Source organism: Gopherus evgoodei, chromosome 7 (genome assembly GCF_007399415.2).
Source record: "Gopherus evgoodei ecotype Sinaloan lineage chromosome 7, rGopEvg1_v1.p, whole genome shotgun sequence".
Lineage (NCBI taxonomy): Eukaryota > Metazoa > Chordata > Testudines > Testudinidae > Gopherus > Gopherus evgoodei.
The window spans coordinates 18,581,083-18,604,486 of record NC_044328.1 but is presented as its reverse complement, the minus strand read 5'-3'; the positions used below and the strand labels follow the sequence as shown (position 1 = coordinate 18,604,486).

General features: G+C 39.0%; 1 protein-coding gene across 3 annotated transcripts in view; it reads right to left on the bottom strand.

Annotated features, from left to right (window-relative positions):
- Positions 1 to 931: 931 nt before the first annotated feature.
- Positions 932 to 23,404, bottom strand: part of WDR11 (WD repeat domain 11) — an 81,018-nt gene continuing 58,545 nt past the window's right edge. For 2 of the 3 annotated variants that reach the window (XM_030569165.1, XM_030569166.1), the window contains exons 17-29: positions 23,017 to 23,123; positions 21,257 to 21,371; positions 19,764 to 19,935; positions 17,055 to 17,163; positions 12,540 to 12,602; positions 11,002 to 11,067; positions 9,834 to 10,005; positions 9,323 to 9,418; positions 8,138 to 8,303; positions 7,087 to 7,184; positions 5,300 to 5,445; positions 4,766 to 4,845; positions 932 to 3,438 (exon numbers count right to left, since the gene is read on the bottom strand). In XM_030569165.1, coding sequence (XP_030425025.1) covers positions 3,281 to 3,438; positions 4,766 to 4,845; positions 5,300 to 5,445; positions 7,087 to 7,184; positions 8,138 to 8,303; positions 9,323 to 9,418; positions 9,834 to 10,005; positions 11,002 to 11,067; positions 12,540 to 12,602; positions 17,055 to 17,163; positions 19,764 to 19,935; positions 21,257 to 21,371; positions 23,017 to 23,123 — 1,548 coding nt within the window. In that variant the 3' untranslated portion in view covers positions 932 to 3,280. The remainder of the gene's footprint in view (positions 3,439 to 4,765; positions 4,846 to 5,299; positions 5,446 to 7,086; positions 7,185 to 8,137; positions 8,304 to 9,322; positions 9,419 to 9,833; positions 10,006 to 11,001; positions 11,068 to 12,539; positions 12,603 to 17,054; positions 17,164 to 19,763; positions 19,936 to 21,256; positions 21,372 to 23,016; positions 23,124 to 23,404) is intronic. The other variant, XM_030569167.1, reaches the window with a different exon arrangement.

The window sequence follows — 23,404 nt, the reverse complement described above, 5'->3', positions numbered from 1 at the left end:
CAGTACCAGAAGGTTAACAGGCCCTCCTCCTTATCAACTGAGAGGCAACCACAGGTCGATCAGGTTCAGCTGTGAAAGGTTACCAAGGTAGCAAATTAGAATCAGCTGAGGGGGGAGCTACCTGAGGTTAATTGGGACCAGCTGATTCCAACTTGGGGCTGCCTGAGACCTTTTTAAACCCTTCCCTGTGGAAGGAAGGAGGGGAGAGTAGAGAGAGAAGAAGCCCTGCTGCCAGGAGTGCAGGAGCAGAAAAACAGTGAGACCCTCCAGGAGGAGAGGCAGTACTTTCTCCCACAAGGGGGTAAGAATTCGCTAGCCAGGACTAGTGGAGATACGGGGAGCAAACTTCCCTTGTGTCACAAGGGGGACTGCATTACCTGAGCCTGTCTCACCAGGGCTAAAAGCAGCAGAGACTGGGGAGACTGAGAAGGTGCCTTGCCACAACATATAAGAGACTGTATCAGAGAGATTGGAGAGAAACCTGGTTGCACGTCTGGTCCCTCTGAGCCCCCAGAGTGAACAACCACCAAATTCTAATAGCACACACACAAACTTCCCTCCCTCAAGATTTGAATGTATCCTGTCCCCTGATTGGTCCTCTGGTCAGGTGACAGCAGGCTCACTGATCTTGTTAACCCTTTACAGGCAAAAGAGATATGAAGTACTTCTGTTCTATTAACTCTTACTTATCTGTTTATGACACCATGCCTTTAAGGGTTTGAGTGAATGGGGCTGTGTCCTACTGTAATTTTAACTGCCACTAAATTTAGGCTTTTTTTTTCTTTTTGCTAATAAAAGAGTAAGTTTATGAATACCAATCACAAGTAAAATTTTCAGTCCTAATGTGACTAATATGCATGAAGCTGAACTTTATTTTCCCTCACCAAAACTAGTCCTGATCAGAATCCACCTTAGATGGCTTTATAATAAAATAAAAATAAAATAATAATAATGAAGAAGAAGAAAAAGAAAAAGGAGATAGTCAGCATTTGGCTAAGTATAGCGATTGCAATATTTTTGAATTAAATCAAACATACCACAGTGGTTTTCAGAGTATTTTTTTAATTACATTCTGTGACTGTGTTCATAACCAAATGGATTTTAGGAATGATTTTTACATTGTCCATAATTTGTGCATAAAGATAACAGAAATCAGATAACATTGTGCAAGATGCACAATCTTCATACTTAAAAATGAAGCATGTAGAAACACATCCAGCAGGAAGAAGGCCTTTTCAATAAGTTTTTTTTTCATAACATGAAATCACAGATTTAAAACTGTACACTAAAGCATATGCAGAATTTTTTCAGACTTACTGAGAAGTGCCTATAGGGATTTGTCTAAGGACAGATTCTGATACGCTTACTAACACTGAAAAGAACATGAGTAATTTTGGATATACGCAGTGTAAGTAAAGGTGCCAGAATTTAGTCCTTAGTAGTTACACTAACTTTTGTTCAACTATGAGTTAGGCAAAATAAATGCTTAAGGCAAATTTTGTTGTATATATTTTTCAAAGCTAACATAATTATATGTGCTTTGTTTATAATACACTAAAGGAATGTACATTATGGTATGTGGAACATATGGCAGGAAGAAATCAGATACATTATAGTTAAAACATTCAGTTTCCTGTTTATAGAAATGAAATTCAGATTTTCTGTTTGTATAAAACCCACGATGTATTGAAATTTTATCATAAATGCGACTTGGACTTACAATTAAAAACATTTCTGGAGTTAGAGATGTAAACAAATATGGAGACATATGGGGAAATTTTATGTTCTGTTACTTTTAGTGTGTAATGCATGAAGTCAAAACAACAGCTGAGCTACCACTTTGAAGATGTAAGTGATATGCTTCTTCACGATATCACATATTAAATTAGCAACAGTAACTTAATTTTAAGTGATTTTTAAAAGTAGCGGTTCCTTAGCTGACATGAGTTCAGTATCCTTTACCTTCATTCTGTGAGTGCAATGTCACAATCCTGGCAAATGGTATTTCAGCAGACATTCCTTTCTTGTAAAATGTTTCTTAATGCAATCTAAAATAGACACGTCTTCCACATGCAACAGTAATGCAAAGAACACGGTCAAACAAACAGCTAGGATGCTATGGAAACTACCCAATGCTTAGGCTCAAATACTGTATGGCTGGCACAGCAATCAGGAGCAGAGATGCTTCCAGAGGCATTACCTTTTACATAAGCCCTGTGAACCAGGGTAGCCCTCCCTCACAGTAAAGTCGGGAATGACATACTGAAGTCTATACTTGGTTATTCTGTAAAATGCTTTCTCTACCAACTGATCATGGCAGCACATTCAATAGCTAACTATGCTACAATAGCTCCTGAACTGCAGAAGAGGTGCAAGAGCAAGGGTGTTAGCAGCCCTTTCTCCTAGTGACCTTGAATGCTGTGGAGAGATCCTGCCCTGCAGCTTGTGTGGTAGGCTTTTTTGATCTTAAGAACTGAATACGGTGCAGTGCAGCATTTAATCGTTAAGGCATGGAGGAGGTTCACATTTAAAATAATATGGAATGTCTTTAAAATTATAACCACACTAATATGCTGAAGAAAACACTTTTGGATGGGTTTTGAAAAGTTAAAAAGGAGAAATTTGTAAGTACTTTTAAAGGATTTCTTGTACTTAAAGCTTTCAAAGGTAATATTCACAGCTAACTTCAAGAATGTCAAAGTACGCTGGACTTCCACAAAATAATTATGGGCTTGGGCAAAATATATGGCTTTCATGGCCATATGCATGTTTTTGTGATCTACATTTATTCCTTAATTAATTTTTCTTATTAATGTAAAGAATCCATAATATATGCATATAAACTCACCTATGATGAATTCCAAATGTCCATAAAAGTCTCTTAAAAAAGTAAAAGTAGCCCTCCCTCAAACTTAACAAATCTTTTAGCAAATTCTGGAACCTTGATCTTTATGCCTAGGATCAAAAAGTTAAAAGCATTTCCAGTTCTATGATTTTTCAGATGTTTCTATGCCTCTTCTCAAAATGAGGATAATTAAAAAAAAAGTAGCTGAGATAACTTAAATCTAAGTTGTGTCTTAACAAGTTATTATCACTGTCTCCACATATATATTTTTTTAAAAAGTCTTGTCCAAATGAAACATCTTATATATATGATCCCTAATGTAATGGTCCACAAGAAAGGATATTTTCATACAATGGAATCTCATTAACCTTGGAAATATAACTAACAAATACCCTATCTGATGGAAATCTTATATTTTTATGACAAATGAAGTTGTCACTCTTCAGTCACTTCCTCTTCAGGTTGTTTAAGCTCATTCAATAAATCTTTACCAGCTGCTCCTGCTTTTGAAGCAAAAAGAATAGCACCCTGTTTAAAACCCAATGTCTTCAAGCTTCTGGCATAATCTGCAAATACCATGTGGATTAGTTTATGTAAATGATGGTTAAGGAAAACAGAAGTGAGAGATAATGGAGAAGGCTCAGAACCAGGCTTCTCTTATACCCACCCATGTCTAAGCAGGAAATGCTAAACACTGCTGTTAATCACTTGTTCACTTCTGGAACAAGATACCAAGTATCATCTAAAAGCAACCTCTAAGCACAAATTATGGCAAAAAATCCTAATGCAAATGATTTTACAAATAGCTGCTCAGCACCATTATTTCAGATCATTTAATGGCAGCAATAAATTAAATACAGCAACATTTTGGTGAGGGTCTATGGAAATTAATTTGAACAGCAAGATACAACAATACAAATGTAATATCTTATATTGACATACATTCACTTTCTAATGGTAAAAAGGTCCCATTTTTAGCAAACAGACTACAAGATATTGGCAATAAAATAATTGGGATGATCTACAGGACTCACTTGTGGCTTTGCCAGCTGGGAGCACCAAGGTCATCCCAAAATTCATGTAAATAAAAATCTTTATAATGGTCACAATTTTCAAGATTCAACACATTAGCAGAAGTGTACACCGGACAAAACAAGTTCTCAGGTTGCTTTTTTATTGTTAAGCTTTCATCTCACACTATACTTCGATTTATAACTTAAATAATTCTTACAAGCTCAAAACTGATGATCCTTTTAGTAAAGAAAAAAAAATCTTGCTAGCACACACTGCAGGGGAGTGCCAAGAGACCTGAAATTTAACGTACATTGTGGTGTACAATTTTTAAAAAGATAACTGCCTCATTAACCTAGTTAGCTTAACCTAGCTATGTGCCCAGCAGCAACTGGCAATTTAGCCCAAGTTCCATCAGCACCAACATTCTGCCATCTGCTCCCAGTTTTAAAGGTGTGAATGTAAGTAGCAGCATGCACAGGCTTGCTCTTATTCTTGCTCCCTTGTTTGTTTCCCAGTGCCACTGATTTAACAGAATACAGAAAGAGGCTGGTATTGTGATTTGGATGTATATTTTCTCTCCACTCATTTCCTTATTCATAGAATCATAGAAGATTAGGGTTGGAAGGGACCTCAGAAGGTCATGTAGTCCAACCCCTTGCTCAGAGCAGGACCAATCCCCAGACAGATTTTCACCCCAGTTCTCTAAATGGACTCCTCAAGGATTGAACTCACAACACTGGGTTTAGCAGGCCAATGCTCAAACCACTGAGCTATCCCTCCCCCCTTGTTCCTTCAAGAAATGTAGTACACACCCTGGGGAACATAATAATTAGGAGTTTCTTTTCCTGTACAGACTAGCTAATTTTATATATACACACACACCATATGTCTTTAGGTAAAGGATATTTGTATCTTCATTAACTTCAATTGTGCCATACTTCAGACACACCTCAACAAATAAGGCAGCTCTATCAAAATACCTCATGCTGTTGAAAAGAAAAAAAAGACTTGTTAGGACAGGAAGATTTGAAAGTTCTTCAAACCATTTTGATCTGGCTTACATAACTCTGTAATTCAAGACTATTCAATGAGTTGATCTTTGATGCTAAAGTTTTGAAAGGACAAGGTTCAATTTACTAGCTCTGAGTAACAGCTGTTATAAAATGTTAGCGCTCGTTTAGATGCTGGCACCTTTATAAGCTGCTGAAAATTTAAAATGCCAGCATTTTTCTTTGAAATTACAGAAAAAGCATCAGTACAAGCACATAGACAAGGATGACATGTTGTTGAGGTAACTGTCAACTAAAGAAAACAAAATGAATTGTTCCAAAAAAAGAATTAAATGTAAGAAGTTCACAGAAAAAAACACATTTCCTGCGCATACGCTCAGGTGATAATTTTGGACAAAGCAGTGTAGAGAATGTGCTCATTCAGCTCTACCTGTGCAGCATCTCTGCAACCCTTGTAAAACATCCTAGTGATAAGAGGACAAGGATGGCCTTGGATTTCTGGTTGACTTGGGGAGCGCAAAGGTGATCAACCCAACGTTTCAAGACATCACCACACTCCTCTGAATTCAAACGAACCTTTGGGAGATAAAGAAGGCCCAAGTCTGAATGCACCTGACTGCTATATAACTAAAGAAAACATTTCTGTGACAATCCACGTACAAGTTTCCTACAAGATTGTATCTGATTATAACTTCATTACAACTCAGCAGATTCTTACTCAGAGTTTATCTCAAGTTACCACGTCCGAGATCCCAAATGCATTGGTCCCTACACTGATAAAAGGAAAATGAGAAACACAAAAAAGTTCTCAGATCACTTAAACCTTGACATAGGAAATCAAGCTTGCTTGCTTGCTATGCATTTCACTACATGTACTCCTGACAGTATGCAGAAGTCTTCCAGGGGGTACATCAACTCATCTAGATATCTACCTAGTTTTACAACAGGCTACATAAAGAGCACTAGCAAAATCAGTACCAACTAAAATTTCATACGACTTGTTAATACTCCTCTATATTCTGTACGCTGAAATGTAAGTACATATTTATATTCCAATCAATTTATTTTATAATTATATGGTAAAACTAAGAAAGTAAGCACTTTTTCAGTAATAGCATGCTATGACACTTTTGCATTTTTATGTCTGATTTTGTAAGCAAGTAGTTTTTAAGTGAACTGAATCTTGGGGATACACAAGATAAATCAGCCTCTGTAAGGGGTACAGTAGTCCAGAAAGGCTGAGAGCCACTGCACCAACAGGCTTCACTGCAATCAAAAGTGTTAAGGAATTAAATACAACAGGAGAAATCTCAACTTCTCCTGAAAATCTAAAAAACCAAAATGGACAAATAAAAAATGGGACTCATCTATTTTGAAAAAATCTATATTGCCCCTTTCCTTTACCTCTTCCAGTGAAATAGCTAGACAGATAGAAATTTTTATTGCTTTAGGATAGACACCTGTGAAAGTGAATTATAGCATCTTTTTATTATTTTAATTTTTTCCCAGACATTAGGGATATACATTTTTGCAAAAGAAAAATGTAAATAATAAGAACAGGTTATTAAAATGTCTTTGACAAATCTTTGGTCACAAACTAGAAAACTGGGAATTCTGACCATTCTTAGTCCCCAATCCTATAATCTGATCCATGCAGACGGGCCTCTGTACCCATGTGGAGACCTTCTAGGACTCCCTGTGGGAGAAGGTGTCTGCCTGCAACGATCCAGTTGCAGGGCTGGGACATTGTAGCTTAATGCATTGGAAAGAACTTTTGTCATTGATATGTTTCTGAATTGATACTGTAAGTTCTTCAAGTCTGAAGGACCTCGAAATCCACACTAATCTCTATAAATATACATCTTGAGGCAGGCCTTTTATGTTCTAAGTTAAATTTATGCTTATTTTATTTCCAATGTTCTGCAAGCAGTTAAGGTAAAGAAAATGTCTTACAACTAAGTAAAAAACATAGGATATCTTTTGCAATTTTAGTTACAGGTGGCATTTTTGACAGGGTCATGGGAAAAAATTTAGACCGTAACCAATCAATAGAATATCAATGGAACAAAATCATCAGTGTATTTTAGTTGCAAGCTAACTGAATCATTGACAGTATATAAACAAAACCAAATGCCACTGGAGTTTAAAATAAGCCAAAAATTGATGAGGGCTTCTTTGTACTATCTGGGTAATAATCTGGATTGAGCAATTACATACTTTTGCCAGCCATGCTGCACGGTTCCATTCTCCGTAGGTTTGCAAATAACGACACGCATCAGCAGCTTTATCTATTAGACTGAGCAACTGCACTCCCTCTGGAAAATAAAAGTAGATTACCTAAAATTTGACTCTCAGCTAAGGGGAAAAAAAGTTGCTATTTAAATGCAACAGATACCCCCCCGAAAGGGTCCCTTGCTGCCTTTTGGGATACAGGAGCTCCACAAAGTCCCCAATTCTTAACATCCACCTCTTCATGCATTGTAGAGCTTTGGAGCTCTGAAGGTTATTCAGGACACCATCTCCCTTTGCCTTACATGACATCTGCAGGGCTTAGAAATGCTCCACAAGGTCCTAACCTCTCCTCTGCTTCTCTATGCCTCAAACAGACATGATAAGGAGATCATTGGCCCACGTAGACTTAATCAGTGTCACAGAATTATACCAAACAAGCAGTCTGATTTCTACAAATCATCCTTTAACTTCTTTTTTTTTTTTTTTTTCAAAAAGTAGTCTAGGCCCTAAAAAATATATATATATTAACAAAACAGAGTAATATGCTTAAGAAATGCCTAATCACCTATAGACTTCAGAAATTCCAGTCAGTCACCTTACAACAAGCATCTATTACATTAGGTAGAAAAACACGCAGATATAGTTCTAAGAGCCCATTTATATATTAATGGATTTGAAACAAACAAACAAACATAGAAGGACTTTCATTTCCAAACTTTGTGTTTTAATTTTAGCCAATAAATATGCAGTTGTTTGAATTAGGAATGTGGCAGCAGTCTTCTTTGATATTAGCAATAAATTGCAAACAGGCTCATTTCTGTAATATGGTTTGTAATAAAAAAATACATTGACTTGTCCAGTCTTCATATCAAGTACTTACAATTATGTCTAATGCTTTTTGTACATCTGCAAACCTTATAAAACAAGCACCCTATATGATTTACTGTAAAAAGAGATTTTTTGTCTAACTGTATTAATTTCCATAACAATTATCAGTATTAATTGCTTACAAACAAAAGGAAAACACATATTTTACCTGCTAGCTTTCCATTTGCTATCATGTTGGTTGCTACCAGTTTAATGGTGCTTTGAGAAGGACCTGAAGAAGTGACAGTAGTGACCAAACATGCCTTGAGTGAATCACAGTAGTAATGTGGGTTTTCTGCACTTGTCTCTAATAATAGTTGTACTGCTCTGTCAGTCTGGTGAGAACAAATAAAATTACATCATCTTAAAAATCCCACACTTTTGTTTGGATGTTTTAACCTTTTTTTTAAAAAAAAAACAAACAAAACTCAACAAACAGTTATAGTAACAGAGATAAGAGGAAAAAAATCTATTTTTTCAAGTTTGTTTACTAACTGATTACAGTCCCAATTCAAGAATGCACTTTATTCAGGACACCACTTAAGCACAAATGCTCTGAATAGGGATAGTGTTAAAGCACCTGCTTAAGTGCTTTCCAGAAAGAGGGCCTACAGAGTGGAATCAGTAAACTGAGCATGCAGTTTTCCCTGTTTGTGTGGTCCTTCAGAGAAATGAACAACAGAAAAGCAACTTAAAAAGTAGGAGTGAAATAAGATCATATAAGCAAAGGAACTGGTCAGAGGATGGTACCTGCAATAACCTAGCACAATTTTTTTGAAATTCACTATATTTAAAGTTGATAGGTTAATGAATTATGGAGAAATATGAAAGGCATTATATATACTTAGTAAAATCTGATTTTAGGGTGCATTGGTTGTGTTGGCATATTATCTCTTTATTCATGTCAAATCTTAGATCTGACAGGCGTCATTGATGCCACTATGTCGTCTTGTAAACTTGCATACCAATACTAGCAGTTTTTCCCTGCAAATACTAAGCTATCTGAGCAGCTTGGTTATTTTCTTTCAGAGAACTCAAAGGATAGTATCTGTTTGGTCATGTGACTGAAGAAAAGACCCACGTGGAGCTCCAAAAGAAGGATGTGCGTTGAGGTGCTTTTCACAGTTGGATGACACTTAACTCTGTTTCCATTTCATTGGACCCAGATGGTGCAGTGGAACAACATACCCAACTGTCTAGCCAAAACTGGGTCTTGGCTGTAGATTAGCTTGAAGAAACTCGGCCCAGATAAGACAGATATAAATGTTGTCTGGATAGAGGAAGTACTGAAAAGAACACACAAAACCCACAGAAACAGATAAGGACATTACAAACAAACAAGTCACTCACAAACCTGCCCCAAGAGAAGAAGTTGGTCAGCACATTTCCTAGTGTGGTCATATGTTGATCTTTTAACCTCCTGTAGATGTACCCTTTCAAGCTGAAATTTCTGCAGAGAAAAATTAAAATGATTACAAATCTGAAAATAAACTAGCTAATATATGAAAGTGAACTTTTTCCATAATATGAATTGGAAACATATGCAAAAATATGTGAGCTTAAAAATATATATAAATGTGAAGTACGGATGAATGACCTTCGAAGACTATGCTACTATTTATTTATTTATTAAACCACAAAAAAGCCCAGCCTTTAAATAGTACTGAATGCTTTAAATTCACAACAAATACACTGAGTTAAGGGTAAAACTTCATTATTAAAACACAGTCATACACCTTTTAATTTGAAATAAAAGTGAGGCACTTATATGTAGGAACTTAAAAATCAAAAGGGAAAAAATGCTCGTCATTTTGTTGATTTAGTCACATACCTACTAAATACTATTTATAAACAGTTTTCAATACCTGGAAGTAGGAATTTTCACACAGTATGTCATAGCATATATCCAATGGGTTGATTAATTTTTCTTGCAGATTATCTGTAGTTTTTGCAGTTAGTGCTTTTTCCTGAGAGAAACTGTGCAAATAATGGGAAGCAACACTCCAAAAATGCAGCTCTGATTCATCCCCATAGAGTCTAAGAAGTCAAAAATGAAAATGAAGCAAACCCTACCATTATATATTGTAACTACAACATGAGACTAGTTTAAATTCCCAAACCCCCAAAACAATCACTTGTAGCCATAATACTGATTCATTGCAGATTCCCCACTCCTCCCTTCACTACTAGTAATTGTTCTGTATTTTAAAATAATTTCTTTATTCAGAGAATAAGGTACATTCTTTCTGGAATCACAAATATTGTGGGTTACCAATAAGACTTCTTATATATGACATCACAATGATCTCTTTTGAAATATGTTTGACAAACTAGGAAGTAGCAAGTTGGAGGAAAGAATTTTTTACAAGGTTAGTTAAGGTTCAGTAAATCTCTCCACAAACTAGTTTAGCAAAGGCATTCAGCACGTAATCTATCCTTAACGTAATTTTCTGGATTACTTTATGCTTCACCATTAAGACACCTTTTCAACTTTAGGAAAAAATCAACCATAAAAGCTTGCAAGCAACTAAAAAATGCAGAACAGGTTAAAAATTGTTATGATTTGGGCAGAATAACATGACGACAATGGTCATGGAATTAAAAAAGAGCCCATTTTCTCTTTTTCTTTGCTTGCATATGGGCCTAGATCTTAGGTTATAAGATCTTTGGGAGAGAAATTGGACTCTATAGTCTAGTAAAGTACCGAATAGACTTTTGGGCATTGTAGGAGTAACTACTACTATTTCAGTGTAAGCATGGTAGTTTCTTACACCTTTCTAAAATTCAATTCTGTTCAACCACATTAAAGAAGTCTTTTCATTGTAATATAAAACTCAGTGCAAATACAAATAATTCACTAACATAGTAACTTAGACCTTGAAATACATACACATTCTTAACTTTATGTACATCATTAGTGTCATTCATTTTAATAATACTACACAGATGCTTAAAGTTAAACACATTTGTACTGTGCTGACAGGGTCAGGATTATTTACAAAAATCTTTTGACTTTATCTGAATCTCTGTTACCTTGCAACCAGTAAACATCTCTGTAATAGAGCAAATTCAGGATCAAGCACAAGTTTCTTGATGTCACTGCAAAAACAGAAAGTCATATCTGATCTATAATATGCTGAGCAAGATTTTTAAAAAACAAGTACTCTACATTACATCTAGGAATTAAAATTTAAAAATGAAAACAAGCCTTTTATATCTTTTGTCAGACAAGGAAAGTAGAAGTTTATCTCATGCTGGCCTGAACAAAGGCCTCTATCAAATAATATTTAATCATAGCAATAGGAACTATACAAGTTTAAGTATGGCTAAACCTTGACAGGAGCAATTCATTGTTTATCAGTTTTAATAGTTAAAATCAGTCTGTCAAGAACGTTTTCTGACTTACATGTATTGCAATACATGTGAACTACCAGAAGAGTATACCTGAAGCTGTAATATTGGTTTGCAGCAATTCTATGTATTATAAAATTAAATTAATAATCATGTCATAATTATGTAAATATAATCTGGGTGGTGTCACTGGACAACAAATACATGTACTATAAATCTATGAATTAAGTTTTGCATGCATTTTTCTACATACAGAAGAAAATTAGCTTTTTTTTTTTTTTGCATGTAGGGGAGGAACAGGAAGTACTTCCAGTTTCTTCGCTGCAAAGACTGCCTTAATAGTTTAAATGAATGTACTGCCATCTGTTGGCTATGCAACCAGGAAGACTGATGTATATTGCCAGAAACATGAACTTCACCCATGAAGAGTAACTTATCTTGACAGTATCAGAGGGGTAGCCATGTTAGTCTGGATCTGTAAAAGCAGCAAAGAGTCCTGTGGCACCTTACAGACTAACAGACATATTGGAGCAATATGTCTGTTATTCTTCATATTCACCCATGAAAGCTCATGCTCCAATACGTCTGTTAGTCTATAAGGCGTCACAGGACTCTTTGCTGCTTTTATCTTGAAAGGGTAGGATTTTCAAAAGTGCCAGTGTGATATTTTTCTGGTCAGGGTTTAAAATTCTGCAGAAGGTTTCAAATTACACTTTGTTTTCTTTTTTTTTTTTTAAATAGGCTGCACTCATCGGGGCAGCACTCTGAGGAGCAGACATGTTGAGAAACATTTGCCAATAAACTGTGAATGCCATTTGAATTTAAATACTGAATATTCCTGGGCCTCCTGCTGGCAGCCACCATCTTCTGTGGCATCAACAATATGTCTCAAATCAGACATGAGTTTCATCCCACTTTAATGTTTAATACAGTAAATTATTCTGTCAAGTCAATATTAAACAATTTATTTTAAGAAAGATTTCCAAGTTGGGAAGAATGCTACCATTCACTTTTCATTAGACAAAGCAGGTCATGGAGGTAGTTAAATTTCATTTATTGTAACAAGTACTTATCTTTAAACACAGTAAAATGTTTTAATACAAAAATAAAATTATTCCAGATTGGCTGCTAAATGAAAAACCAATCATTGCAACTTTTGCTGCTGCTGCAATCTCATTGAAAGCAGTATTTTGTTTAAACACTAATAAAATGGTTCTTACTTGGACAGTGAATTCAGCTGTTTTTGAAGCAGATTTTTAATATTGTCATTCTCTGGATAATCACTGCAAAGAAAATATTTGATTTAACAGGAATATATATTCTAAGAATTTTATATTTCCTCATAACTAAATTGGCAATACTATCTGAAGTGGTGGAAGAATGATGGCTATGTACAACACAAAGCATGGAGGAAGCAAACTTAATGTTCTCATGTCCTTAATTAAAAAAACAGTTTAGACAGAAAATCTTGGACATCAATTACTATTTCCCAAGTACTAATCATGGCTAATCTTCACTCCTGCTCACTCTTATTACTCCCACATCTTTGTTACTGTCTCCCTTCTCTTCACATTTCCTTCTTACCCACTCACCTTTAGGTCTCCCCCTTTTTCATGCCTGTCCATTGATAATCCTCAACCCCACTTGTCTCACAAGTTCTTTTCTTATCTCCACTTCTTCTTCTATTGCTTACCGCTGCTTATTTTCAGCAACAATAAATCCAATCTTGACCATCCTCTTATTCTTACCCTTTATGCCCAACTGTCACCAGAGCTTTCCCACACTGGTCCCTCACCAGTGATGAGCTGCTAAAATCTTAACAACCGGTTCCCTATAAAAAGTTCTGATTTAAAGGATGTGCCACAGCATGTATTTTTTGTACTAATAGGGTTACCATACATCTGTATTTTCCTGGGAGGAAATTTTAAAAATTCCACCCAGATAGCGATTTAAGAACCAAAAAGCCTGACGTGTCCAAGAAAATACAGATGTATGTTAACCCTATCTAAAGTTCTTTTTTAAAAAGATGGGCCTGAACTAGAAATGAGCTCCTTTTCACGTGAGTGGGGCCCCGCCACTCCCTTGGGGTATGCTAGGGTGACCAGATGTCCCAATTTTATAGGGACAGTCTCAATTTTTGGGTCTTTTTCTTATATAGGCTCCTATTACCCCTCACCCCCGTCCCGATTTTTCACTCTTGCTGTCTGGTCACTCTAGGGTGTGCACATGTGTGGGTCCCAGCTGCTCCCTGCCCCCCTCATTGAAACAGGTGTGAAGGGTTACTGCCCGGAGAACTGCAGGGCACCAGTGGACATGGGGCTGGCTGCAGACAGGGGTGTGGGACAGGGCTAGCTGGAGGCAGGGAGCGTGCCTACAACAGGGGCTGGCTGTGGGCAGGTGATGCAGACGGGCTGGCTGTGACAAGGACTGGCTGCGGGCAGGGGGTAGCTGTGGCAGGGGATGGTTCGGGTGGCTGCGGGCAGGGGGTGACTGTGGAAGGGGCTGGCTGCGGGTGGCAGGGACTGGCTGCGGGCAGGGGATGTGGCAGAGGGCGACTGCGGGCAGAGGGCAGCTGCGGGCAGCTGCAGGTAGAGGGTGCAGACGGGTTAGCTGTGGGCAGGGGCTGGCTGCGGGCAGGGGGTGCAGACAGAGGCTGGTTGCGGGCAGGGGGCTGGCTGTGGCAAGGGGTGCAGACGAGCTAGCTGTGGGCAGAGGCTGGCTGCGGGCAGGGGCTGGCTGCGGGCAGGTGGGTGGCTGTGGGTAGGGGGTGCAGATGAGCTAGCTGTGGCAGAGGCTGGCTGCGGGCAGGGGGTGCAGACGAGCTAGCTGTGGCAGGGGCTGGCTGCGGGCAGGGGGTACAGACGAGCTAGCTGTGGCAGAGGCTGGCTGTGGCAGGGGGCAGCTGCGGGCGGGGGGTACAGACGAGCTAGCTGTGGCAGAGGCTGACTGCGGGCAGGGGGTGCAGATGAGCTAGCTGTGGCAGAGGCTGGCTGCAGGCAGGGGGCAGCTGCAGGCAGGGGGTGCAGACGAGCTAGCTGTAGCAGAGGCTGGCTGCAGGCAGGGGGTGCAGACGAGCTAGCTGTGGCAGAGGCTGGCTGTGGCAGGGGGTGCAGACGAGCTAGCTGTGGCAGAGGCTAGCTGTGGCAGGGGGCAGCTGCGGGCAGGGGGTGCAGACGAGCTAGCTGTGGCAGGGGGCAGCTGCGGGCAGGGGGTGCAGACGAGCTAGCTGTGGCAGAGGCTGGCTGCGGGCAGGGGGTGCAGACGAGCTAGCTGTGGCAGAGGCTGGCTGCGGGCAGGGGGTGCAGACGAGCTGGCTGTGGCAGAGGCTGGCTGCGGGCAGGGGGTGCAGACGAGCTAGCTGTGGCAGAGGCTGGCTGTGGCAGGGTGCAGCTGCAGGCAGCTGCAGCATGGACTGGCTGTGGTCATGGGGGGCAGGTACTCACACGGGGAGAGCAGCTGGTAGCAGCCCGAGCAGCAGGATGCAGCCGGGGACCCAACAGGCAGCAGCAGGAGCCCGACAGCCACAGGTCCAAGGAGCAGCAACAGTAACAGGGCCAGGAGGCAGCCCACATGGCTCTCGCAGCGCAGCGCCCCCCGGCGGACGGGAGGAGGAATTACAGGCTTCCCAGCCAGATCCCATCAAAGCTTCCCTTGCAGGGAAGCCAGTTAACAAGCGGTTCTAAAACCGCTTCTAAATTTAACAACCGGTTCGTGCAAACTGGTGCAAACCGGCTCGGGCTCACCCCTATCCCTCACTCATCAATCTCACCCCCATTTCAACTATAGTAGAACCTCAGAGTTACGAACACCAGAGAGACGAACTGACCAGACAATCACACACTTCTTTTGGAACTGGAATTATGCAATCAGGCAGCAGACACGGGGGAATAAAAGCAAATGACGTACTGTACAGTGTTAAATGTAAACTACAAAAATACAAAAAGGAAAAGTTAAAAAAAGATCTGACAAGGCAAGAAAACTGTTGCTGTCCTTGTTTAATTTAAATCAAGATGGTTAAAAGCAGCATTTTTCTTCTGCGCAGTAAAGTTTCAAAGCTGTATTAAGTCAATGTTCTATTGTAAACTTCTGAAAGAACCACCATGTTTTGTTCAGAGTTATGACCAACCTTCATTCCAGAGGTGTTTAGAACTCTGAGATTCTACTGTATTCTAGAATCCCTGCTTTCATAAAAAACCATCCCCAATCTCTTCAGCTCTCACTCCCTTTCATCTCCTTGAACTCAAAGAAACCCAGATTTCCCCTTATAACACTGTAGCCTTAATTTTCAAAAGTGGTTCATGATATTGGGTGCCCTACTTTTTAGGTGCCCAACTTGAGAAACCTGAAAGGGGTGGGTGCTCAGTACTTGTGAAAACCACTCCCCTTTAAGGAGTCTCCAGTTAGGCACCCAAAAATAGAGGCCCTCAAAATCACTACCCACTTTCGAAAATGTAGGCCTGCGTGCTTGCAGCTGTTTTTTCTTATGGCAGTCTTTACTTCTTTCACATCCTCCCAGCTGAGGGGTTGCCCACACAAACACTTAGTTGGCAGCAAGCTGGTGTGTGAATCTACCCCATACTGGTCTGCTGTACAATAAGTGTGTGTGTTGATCCTGCTGCTGTGCACTAAAAATTCCCAAGTGAGCTTTAATGTATTCTGTTTCAAAGCAGCGTAGATCAAAGCATACAAGGGAATTTTTAGAGCATGGCAGCACAATCCACATGGACACTTAGACCACGGCATGCTAGTGAAAGGTATAGTCACACTCCAGCTAGCCATGAACTAAGTGTCCATGTAGACAAGCCCTGAGATGGTTCCCAAAGGCTGCAGTGGAAGTGTCTTTCTTCTCTTCTCTTGCTTTTTGCAGCCTCTTCCTCTTTCTCACTCTATTTCCATTTTAATCAATACCCCATTCAACTCCCTAGTCCCTTCCTTTCAAAGCTGAAATCATTTGCTCCCCAATGGACTCACTGCTCTCCATCTCATCACAAACCATCACGCTTCTCTTTGGGGAGTTCAACTTTCATGATGGTGTCCTGCATAGTCCCTTTAGCTTCCATCTCCTTACCATCTCATTTGACTTATGTACTTTATATTTCATTTGCATTAAGGCCATATTCATAATATATATCATGCAAATAATATTGTCTATATTGACCATATCATTTTGCACATTGATTATCTTCTTAGATTGTACACTCTTTAGGGCAAGGAGTGAATCTTCCTATGGTCTGTATGTTGCCCTGAACAATCCTCATGGGGTCTAAGTTATTGAACTATAAATAATGTCACATCCTGATGAGGTGCTCCATTCTGATAGGAATCTGCACCACTAAAGAGGAAACATGATCACTAGTGTAGGGGAAGGGACACTTGGAATTACTCTCTTGTGGCCACCTCTAACTTTGAAATCACCTGCTTTTAGAATGAAAACATTTTTGGTTTTTGATGCAATATGTTGCATGAGTTTCTAATTCTGACTACAGACAATTGCTATTGTCTTAAAAACTTAAGGTCTGTTTTCAAAGATGAAGGTAGGTTGGCGTTACTTGAAATAAAACATCTTTGACCTCACATCCCTCTTGGTTGATTACACAGAAGTACTGCCCTCCATTCTGACTGCTCTTTAAGTGCTGAAGTTCACCCATTTAACAACCTTCTCCCAAATAATACACAGGAGATCTGCATGTGATAATAGTTAAAAGTTTGAACAGAAAATGAAAACAAAGCCTTACATGTGTAAAATATCTAGAGTATATTTATCATTCCATGGCTGATGCAGCAAGAAGGCTTTTAAAGCTAATGAGGCCCTTGGAACAAGGAGATAAGGGCACCACACAGGCTCTGAAAAAGAAGAAAGGAAGTGAGGAGGGAAATGAGTCATAGTCAAGATCTACGAGTAGCTACCCTCTAATGACATAGCATTTAACAACTATAAAATGTATTGGTAGGTGCCTGTGCGAGAAGATAAAATATTAGATGTTGGGACAGATTGTAATCCCAGATGTATAGCATGGATCATTGCACATGAAAGTCTGCTGCTACACATGAGCAAGAAGTTTTTCAAGGACATATAGTTAGTCACTATACATTTACAATCAGAACCTGGTTTCCTCTTTCTTTGGCTTTTAGTTTAGTTAAAATCTAGTTGCAGATGAATTTGCAAAGTAAAAGTAAAATTTGAGTTAAGCAGCGATGTATGTGGCGGAATGCTTCTATAAAGGAGATTTGAAAAAAATTCACGCAAAATATGCCAAAATGCCTCATCCTTATACATCACAATTACTATGGACTCCAGTGATACTGAGTCTTTATCACAGTATTCAGGAATATCTGCAGAGAAAACAGGACACATCAATATGGTTTTATAGGGAGAGAATTAAACTAAATGTATATCTATACTGAATGCCTCAAAAGACTGGTCAGTAGGGATACTTGTGCCTAACTATCGCCATAATGAATCAGATTGGCAGTCCATCTAGTCTGGTATCTAGTCTCTGACACTAGTAAGATGCTCCAGAGGAAGGGGTCAGATTCCCTGTCCTAGAAAATTATTGAATTATTTGCTCCTATGGTAAGTTTCTTTCTAACCTCCACCTGTTAGTGGTTGGCATAAACACAAAACTATGACAACTTTTATTACTTATATTTTCTATCTTATCTCATGTAACCTGTGAGTGTTTTCATTTTTGCTATAAATGTCTAATCCTTTTTTGAATCACACTAAATTCCTGGACTCAGTGATACCTTGTCCTTTAAGCACCACAGGTAAATGACACAAATATGCATTTACACAATTTAATTTTCAGGTCTCAAAAGATAATTTATGATAACTAAACTATCCTTCAGTGATGCTGATCACACTGCTACTTCTCTTTCGTCAAAACTATAGCCTTCATAATAGGAAAAAAACAATCCATTTTTATTGTAGACAAAGTTAGCAAAGTACTGTATATTAAATCAGAACATGTATCAAACACAGCATCAAATGATGATACTCTTACTCTCACAAGTAGTCCCAATGATTTTAATGGGATTGTCCCACAATTTGAAAAATCTGGATCATCTTCAACTCACGATTTGATGTATTAACCATTTTAGCTGCACAGTTCACCCCAAAGATGAAATAATGTAAAATCAATTTTTTATAAGAACTTATGCTAGCTAAAAATATTGTAAAAAGTCAGATAATAAGGCTGTCACAAACTGACACACTTCTACAATTTCATGGAAACATCCACGTTGGCCATCCACTGAACCAGTCAATGACTAGGATTCAAATTCTGGAAATATACAGCAGTATAATAAAAGCAATTTTTCATGTATCACAAACATGCTGTGTATGTGAATTACTGTTCTGGATGCAATTAATTTATATATGTATTTGCTGCATATTTATGCAGCTAAAACTAAAAAAGCAAAACATGAATTATTTAGAAATATCAAAAGCTGTATAACCTATTATAAAAGTGATCCATTTCCCCAAATTTTCTGGTGTTTGTGAGCTACTTCATCTTCTGGCTTAGACTGAAGTCAGTTTTAAACAGTCAAGACTACTTTGCACACTTTTCAAAATGAAATATATTATGGTCTGTAGCAAAAGGGAAACAATTCAAAGCTGTCATAAACAGATGGTTAAGGTCTCTTTTACCTGTAAAGGGTTCAGAAGCTCAGTAAACCTGGCTGACACCTGACCAGAGGACCAATAGGGGGACAAGATACTTTCAAATCTTGGTGGAGGGAAGTCTTTGTTTGTGTTTTTTGTTTTGTTCATTGTTCGTTCTTAGGACTGAGAGGAACAGGACATCATTCCAGGCTTTCCCTATCTTTCTCAATCAGTCTTTCATGTTTCAAAATTGTAAGTAATAGCCAGGCAAGGCAGATTAGTCTTATGTTTGTTTTCTCAACTTGTAAAGGTTTCTTTTGCTGGAAGGATTTTTTACCTCTGTTTGCTGTAACTTTGAATCCAAGGCTGGGGGGGAGGGTCCCTCTAGGCTGTCTGAATCTGAGTACCCTGTAAAGCATTTTCCATCCTGATTTTACAGAGATAATTTTTACTTTTTCTTTCTTTAATTAAAAGCTCTCTTTTTAAGAACCTGATTGATTTTTCCTTGTTTTAAGATCCAAGGAGTTTGGATCAGTGTGAAGCCTCTCAAGGCAACCCAGGGAGGGAAAAGTCTGGGGGGAAAAGGAGGGGGATGGTTAATTTCTTCTTGTTTTAAGACCAAGGGGTTTGGGTCTGAGTTCCCCACGGAAGGTTTTGGGGGAACAGAAAGTGTGTTAGACACTAAATTCTGGCTGGTGGCAGTGTACCAGACCTAAGCTAGTAATTAAGCTTAGAAGTTTTCATGCAGGTCCCCACTTCTTGTACTCTAAAGTTCAAAGTGGGGAAAAAACCTTGACAAAAGCACATGAGCCTTAGGTGCTGTTGAGATCTCTCAGACCTGTTAATACTTGTTCATCCATTCTAAAACACGTTGACTTCATAGTTGTCTCTAGAACTCTGATGCATCCATCATCTGATGCCAGGATCACTTTGTCTGAGGTACAGCAATCCACATCCAGTATTCGGAAGTTGACATTTCTTCCACTTCTTAAACTGCTTACCATCTGCACCTTGAAATATTAAGACATTTTCACTTGTAGTAACGCTATTAATCACGCTGGTCAAGATTCTGTGTTGTGCCTCCCAGAGGCGTTTCACAGAACTTGCAAGATAGGTGGAGCTGGAAGGGCTAAGGGGGCATCTTTGCACCCTCATGATCATGGAACGCTCTGGGGGCTGGAAAGGCCCCAGTATAATTTAGCAAGCTCTGAGGGCCAGCCGAAGTTAGAGTAGGCTGCCCTATGGGCCATGGCACTCTCTGCAGTGCTGCATTCTGAGGCCCTGTTCTGATACATGCACCCTGTCCCCACTCCTCAGCCTTGCCCTAAGGGCTTGGGAAAGGCTCTTTAGAGAGCAGCTTAATTCTGCAGTGCCTGCACTAGATATAGCGCTTTTCAGACACCTTTTACACTGTTCCAGTCTACTAGAGTGGCCTGCAGTGAAGCAGCAGCTCTGTGGCATGACACCGAAGACAATGAAGCTCCACTACAGACTTACAACAGAGTTGGAGCATCATAGATAAGGAAGAAGTTCTAGAGACAGATCTAAGGAGATGTGGCTCTCGCAAGTTGTTTTCCTGGGGACTTTGACAGATTTTCGATTGGAAGTCAATGAGCATTTTAAGGCTTCTACTTAAAAACCTTCTTTCATTCACAAAAGGAGGGTGTGAACAGCTGCAGGGAGAACTAACCAGTAGCATCAACATTCCTCAGACATCACTCCTGGAGGAAAAGATTACAGAGTCATAGCCTGCTCTGCCTGTGGAATCAATGGAGTTCAAAGGTCTATGGACCTCTGGAGGAAGGAATGCAACTCCAACTACATAAGATGAATCCCAGAATTTTTAAGAGCAATTTTCCTGAATACAGATTTCTCTTGCAGGAGAGGAGAAGCAGGGCCAATGTTAATATCAAGTGTCTAGCCTTCTCATATCCTCTAATAAGTTAAAACCAAGCTCTGAAGAGAAGATAACTTTACAATTCTATAAACGTAGATGTTCATTAAACTTTGATAAAGTTTTTGGAAGGGAGATTTTTCTCTTTCTAAGTCTGAGTTCAAAACAACATATGCAACCCAAACTCACTAGAAGAGTGGTAAAATTGTATATTTCAATAGAGCGTCAGCTTTCATAGTGAAAGGCACTTCTCAACTGAAATCAGATTGAAAAACTAAAAACTAAAAGTCCTTTGTGAAAGGCTGGGTAACTATTACACAGATGTCAGCAGCAGATTAAGTATTATTTTAATCAGATTGCTTGGGCACCTGACCTTCTCTAATTCAAAGCAGCATATTTTGCACACAAGTGAATACTGATAAGAAATAGATGTGTACCTCTTTTGTGTCCCAAACTTCAGCTCCATCATTGTACATTGTTATCACTTTTTGATTTCCTTTCCCAGGGGCAAAGCGTATTTTTCTCACCCAGCTTCGGTGTGTGGGGATCCCCCTGGGGACAAAAGGACTATAGGTTCAATTTCATTCTCAGGAACAGATATGCCATAAATTGTTAATATAAATTCTCCCTTAATCATTTACACTTTGATCCTGTATAAATTTGTAGAACTAATCATCCAATGCTATATAAATAGATTAGTAAAAAACCCACAAAATATCAAAAATTGACAGCGCTATTAAAAAAAAAGTGGTCACGGGGAAAATGTCAGAACATTTAATACTATTAGTTATCAAAATTTATTATGAAATAATCTTGCTTGGATTAAACACAACAGGCAAGATCTCTGGTCGGTGTGAATGATCGTCAGTTTCATTTAAGTCAGTGGAACTATTTACAACAGTGAGAACATTCTATATCACAGAACCAGAAATAAATGATGAATTTGGTACAAGTGATCATGACTTGATCACACTCATCATGTCCAGAACAGTAATTTATATACTTGGTGCTTTAAAAAGGCCAATTTCACAAAGCTGACACCAATTATGAGCCAGATCAGCCAGGAAGAAGAATTTAATCAGAAAAATGTGAATGATAATTGAGAATTGTCTAAGGAAACTTTACTAGATGCCCCAAAAGCCACAATCCCACACTGAGGAAGATAGTCATATTGCTTAAAAAAATACCTGGTTTAGAGGGTAAGTGAAGGCAGCTATAAAAAAAATAATCATATGATAGAAAAAAGGAGTGACTTTATTACAGTCTAGAAGTACCTACATGGAGAACAAATATTTGATAATAGGCTCTTCACTCTAGCAGAGAAAGAAAGAAACAATAAGATCCAATAGCTAGATATTGAAGCAACACAAATACAGACTAGAAATAAGGTATAAATTTTAAAGAGTGAGAGTAAATAAACATAGGAGCAATTTATCAAGGGTCATAGTGGATTCTCCATCACTGGCCATTTTAAAATCAAGATTGAATGTTTTTCTAAAAGATGTGATCTAGAGCAGTGGTTCTCAAACTAGGGCCGCCGCTTGTGCAGGGAAAGTGATCATGACTTGATCACACTCATCATGTCCAGAGCAGTGATTTATATACTTGGTGCTTTAAAAAGGCCAATTTCACAAAGCTGACACCAATTATGAGCCAGATCAGCTGCATCCGCAGGTTCGGCTGATTGTGACTCCCACTGGTCGCATTTCGCCTCTCCAGGTCAATGGGGGCTGCAGGAAGGGCAGCCAGCACATCCCTTAGCCCACGCTGCTTCCTGAGGCCCCCATTGGCCTGGAGTGGCAAACTGCAGCCATTGGAAGCTGCACTCAGCCAAACCTGCGGATTTGGCAGGTAAACAAACTGGCCCGGCCCGCCAGAGACTTTCCCTAGTTTGAGAACTACTGATCTAGGAATTATTTTGGAGAAGTTTTATGGACCGTGTTATACAGGTCAGACTAGATGATCACAATGGTACCTTCTGGCACGGGAGTTATAAATTTATTAACATGGCCCAATATCTCTCTGGTTAATCACTGTCTGCTAGGACATGACTGAGAATTTTCTTTTTAAAAACACAATCTTGCATAGTTATCTCAGACAACACACAATCATCTACTAAAGAGAAAAAAAAGAATTAAAAATGATTTACCTTTCCTTCATTTTATATAAATTAGTAAGATTTGATTCACACTCATACCTGGATACTCTTGCTTTCAAATCCCAGAAGTTTAAGTTTCCATCAACATCTCCGAGAACCAATGTATCTCCTTTCCATGCAATACAAGTAATGCTACCCATGCTTCCCTGCAAGTATTTAAGAAGAAGAATGAAACTGTGTAATTAATAATAGCATACATTGGCATAAACATATCAGTACTGATAGTTCCTCTCTTTCCACAATGGGTAAATCTAATGGGCCAAATTCTTCTCCGGTACAACAAAGCAATTCAGCTGCATTTAATGGAGTTGTTCTGGGTCAGAGGACAGAATCTGCCACATCATATTTTTGAAGACTTTTTGTCCTGAATGAAGTGTTTTGTATTATCACCTTTGGGGTTTTAAAGCAAATGAAAAGCTTTTGTTCC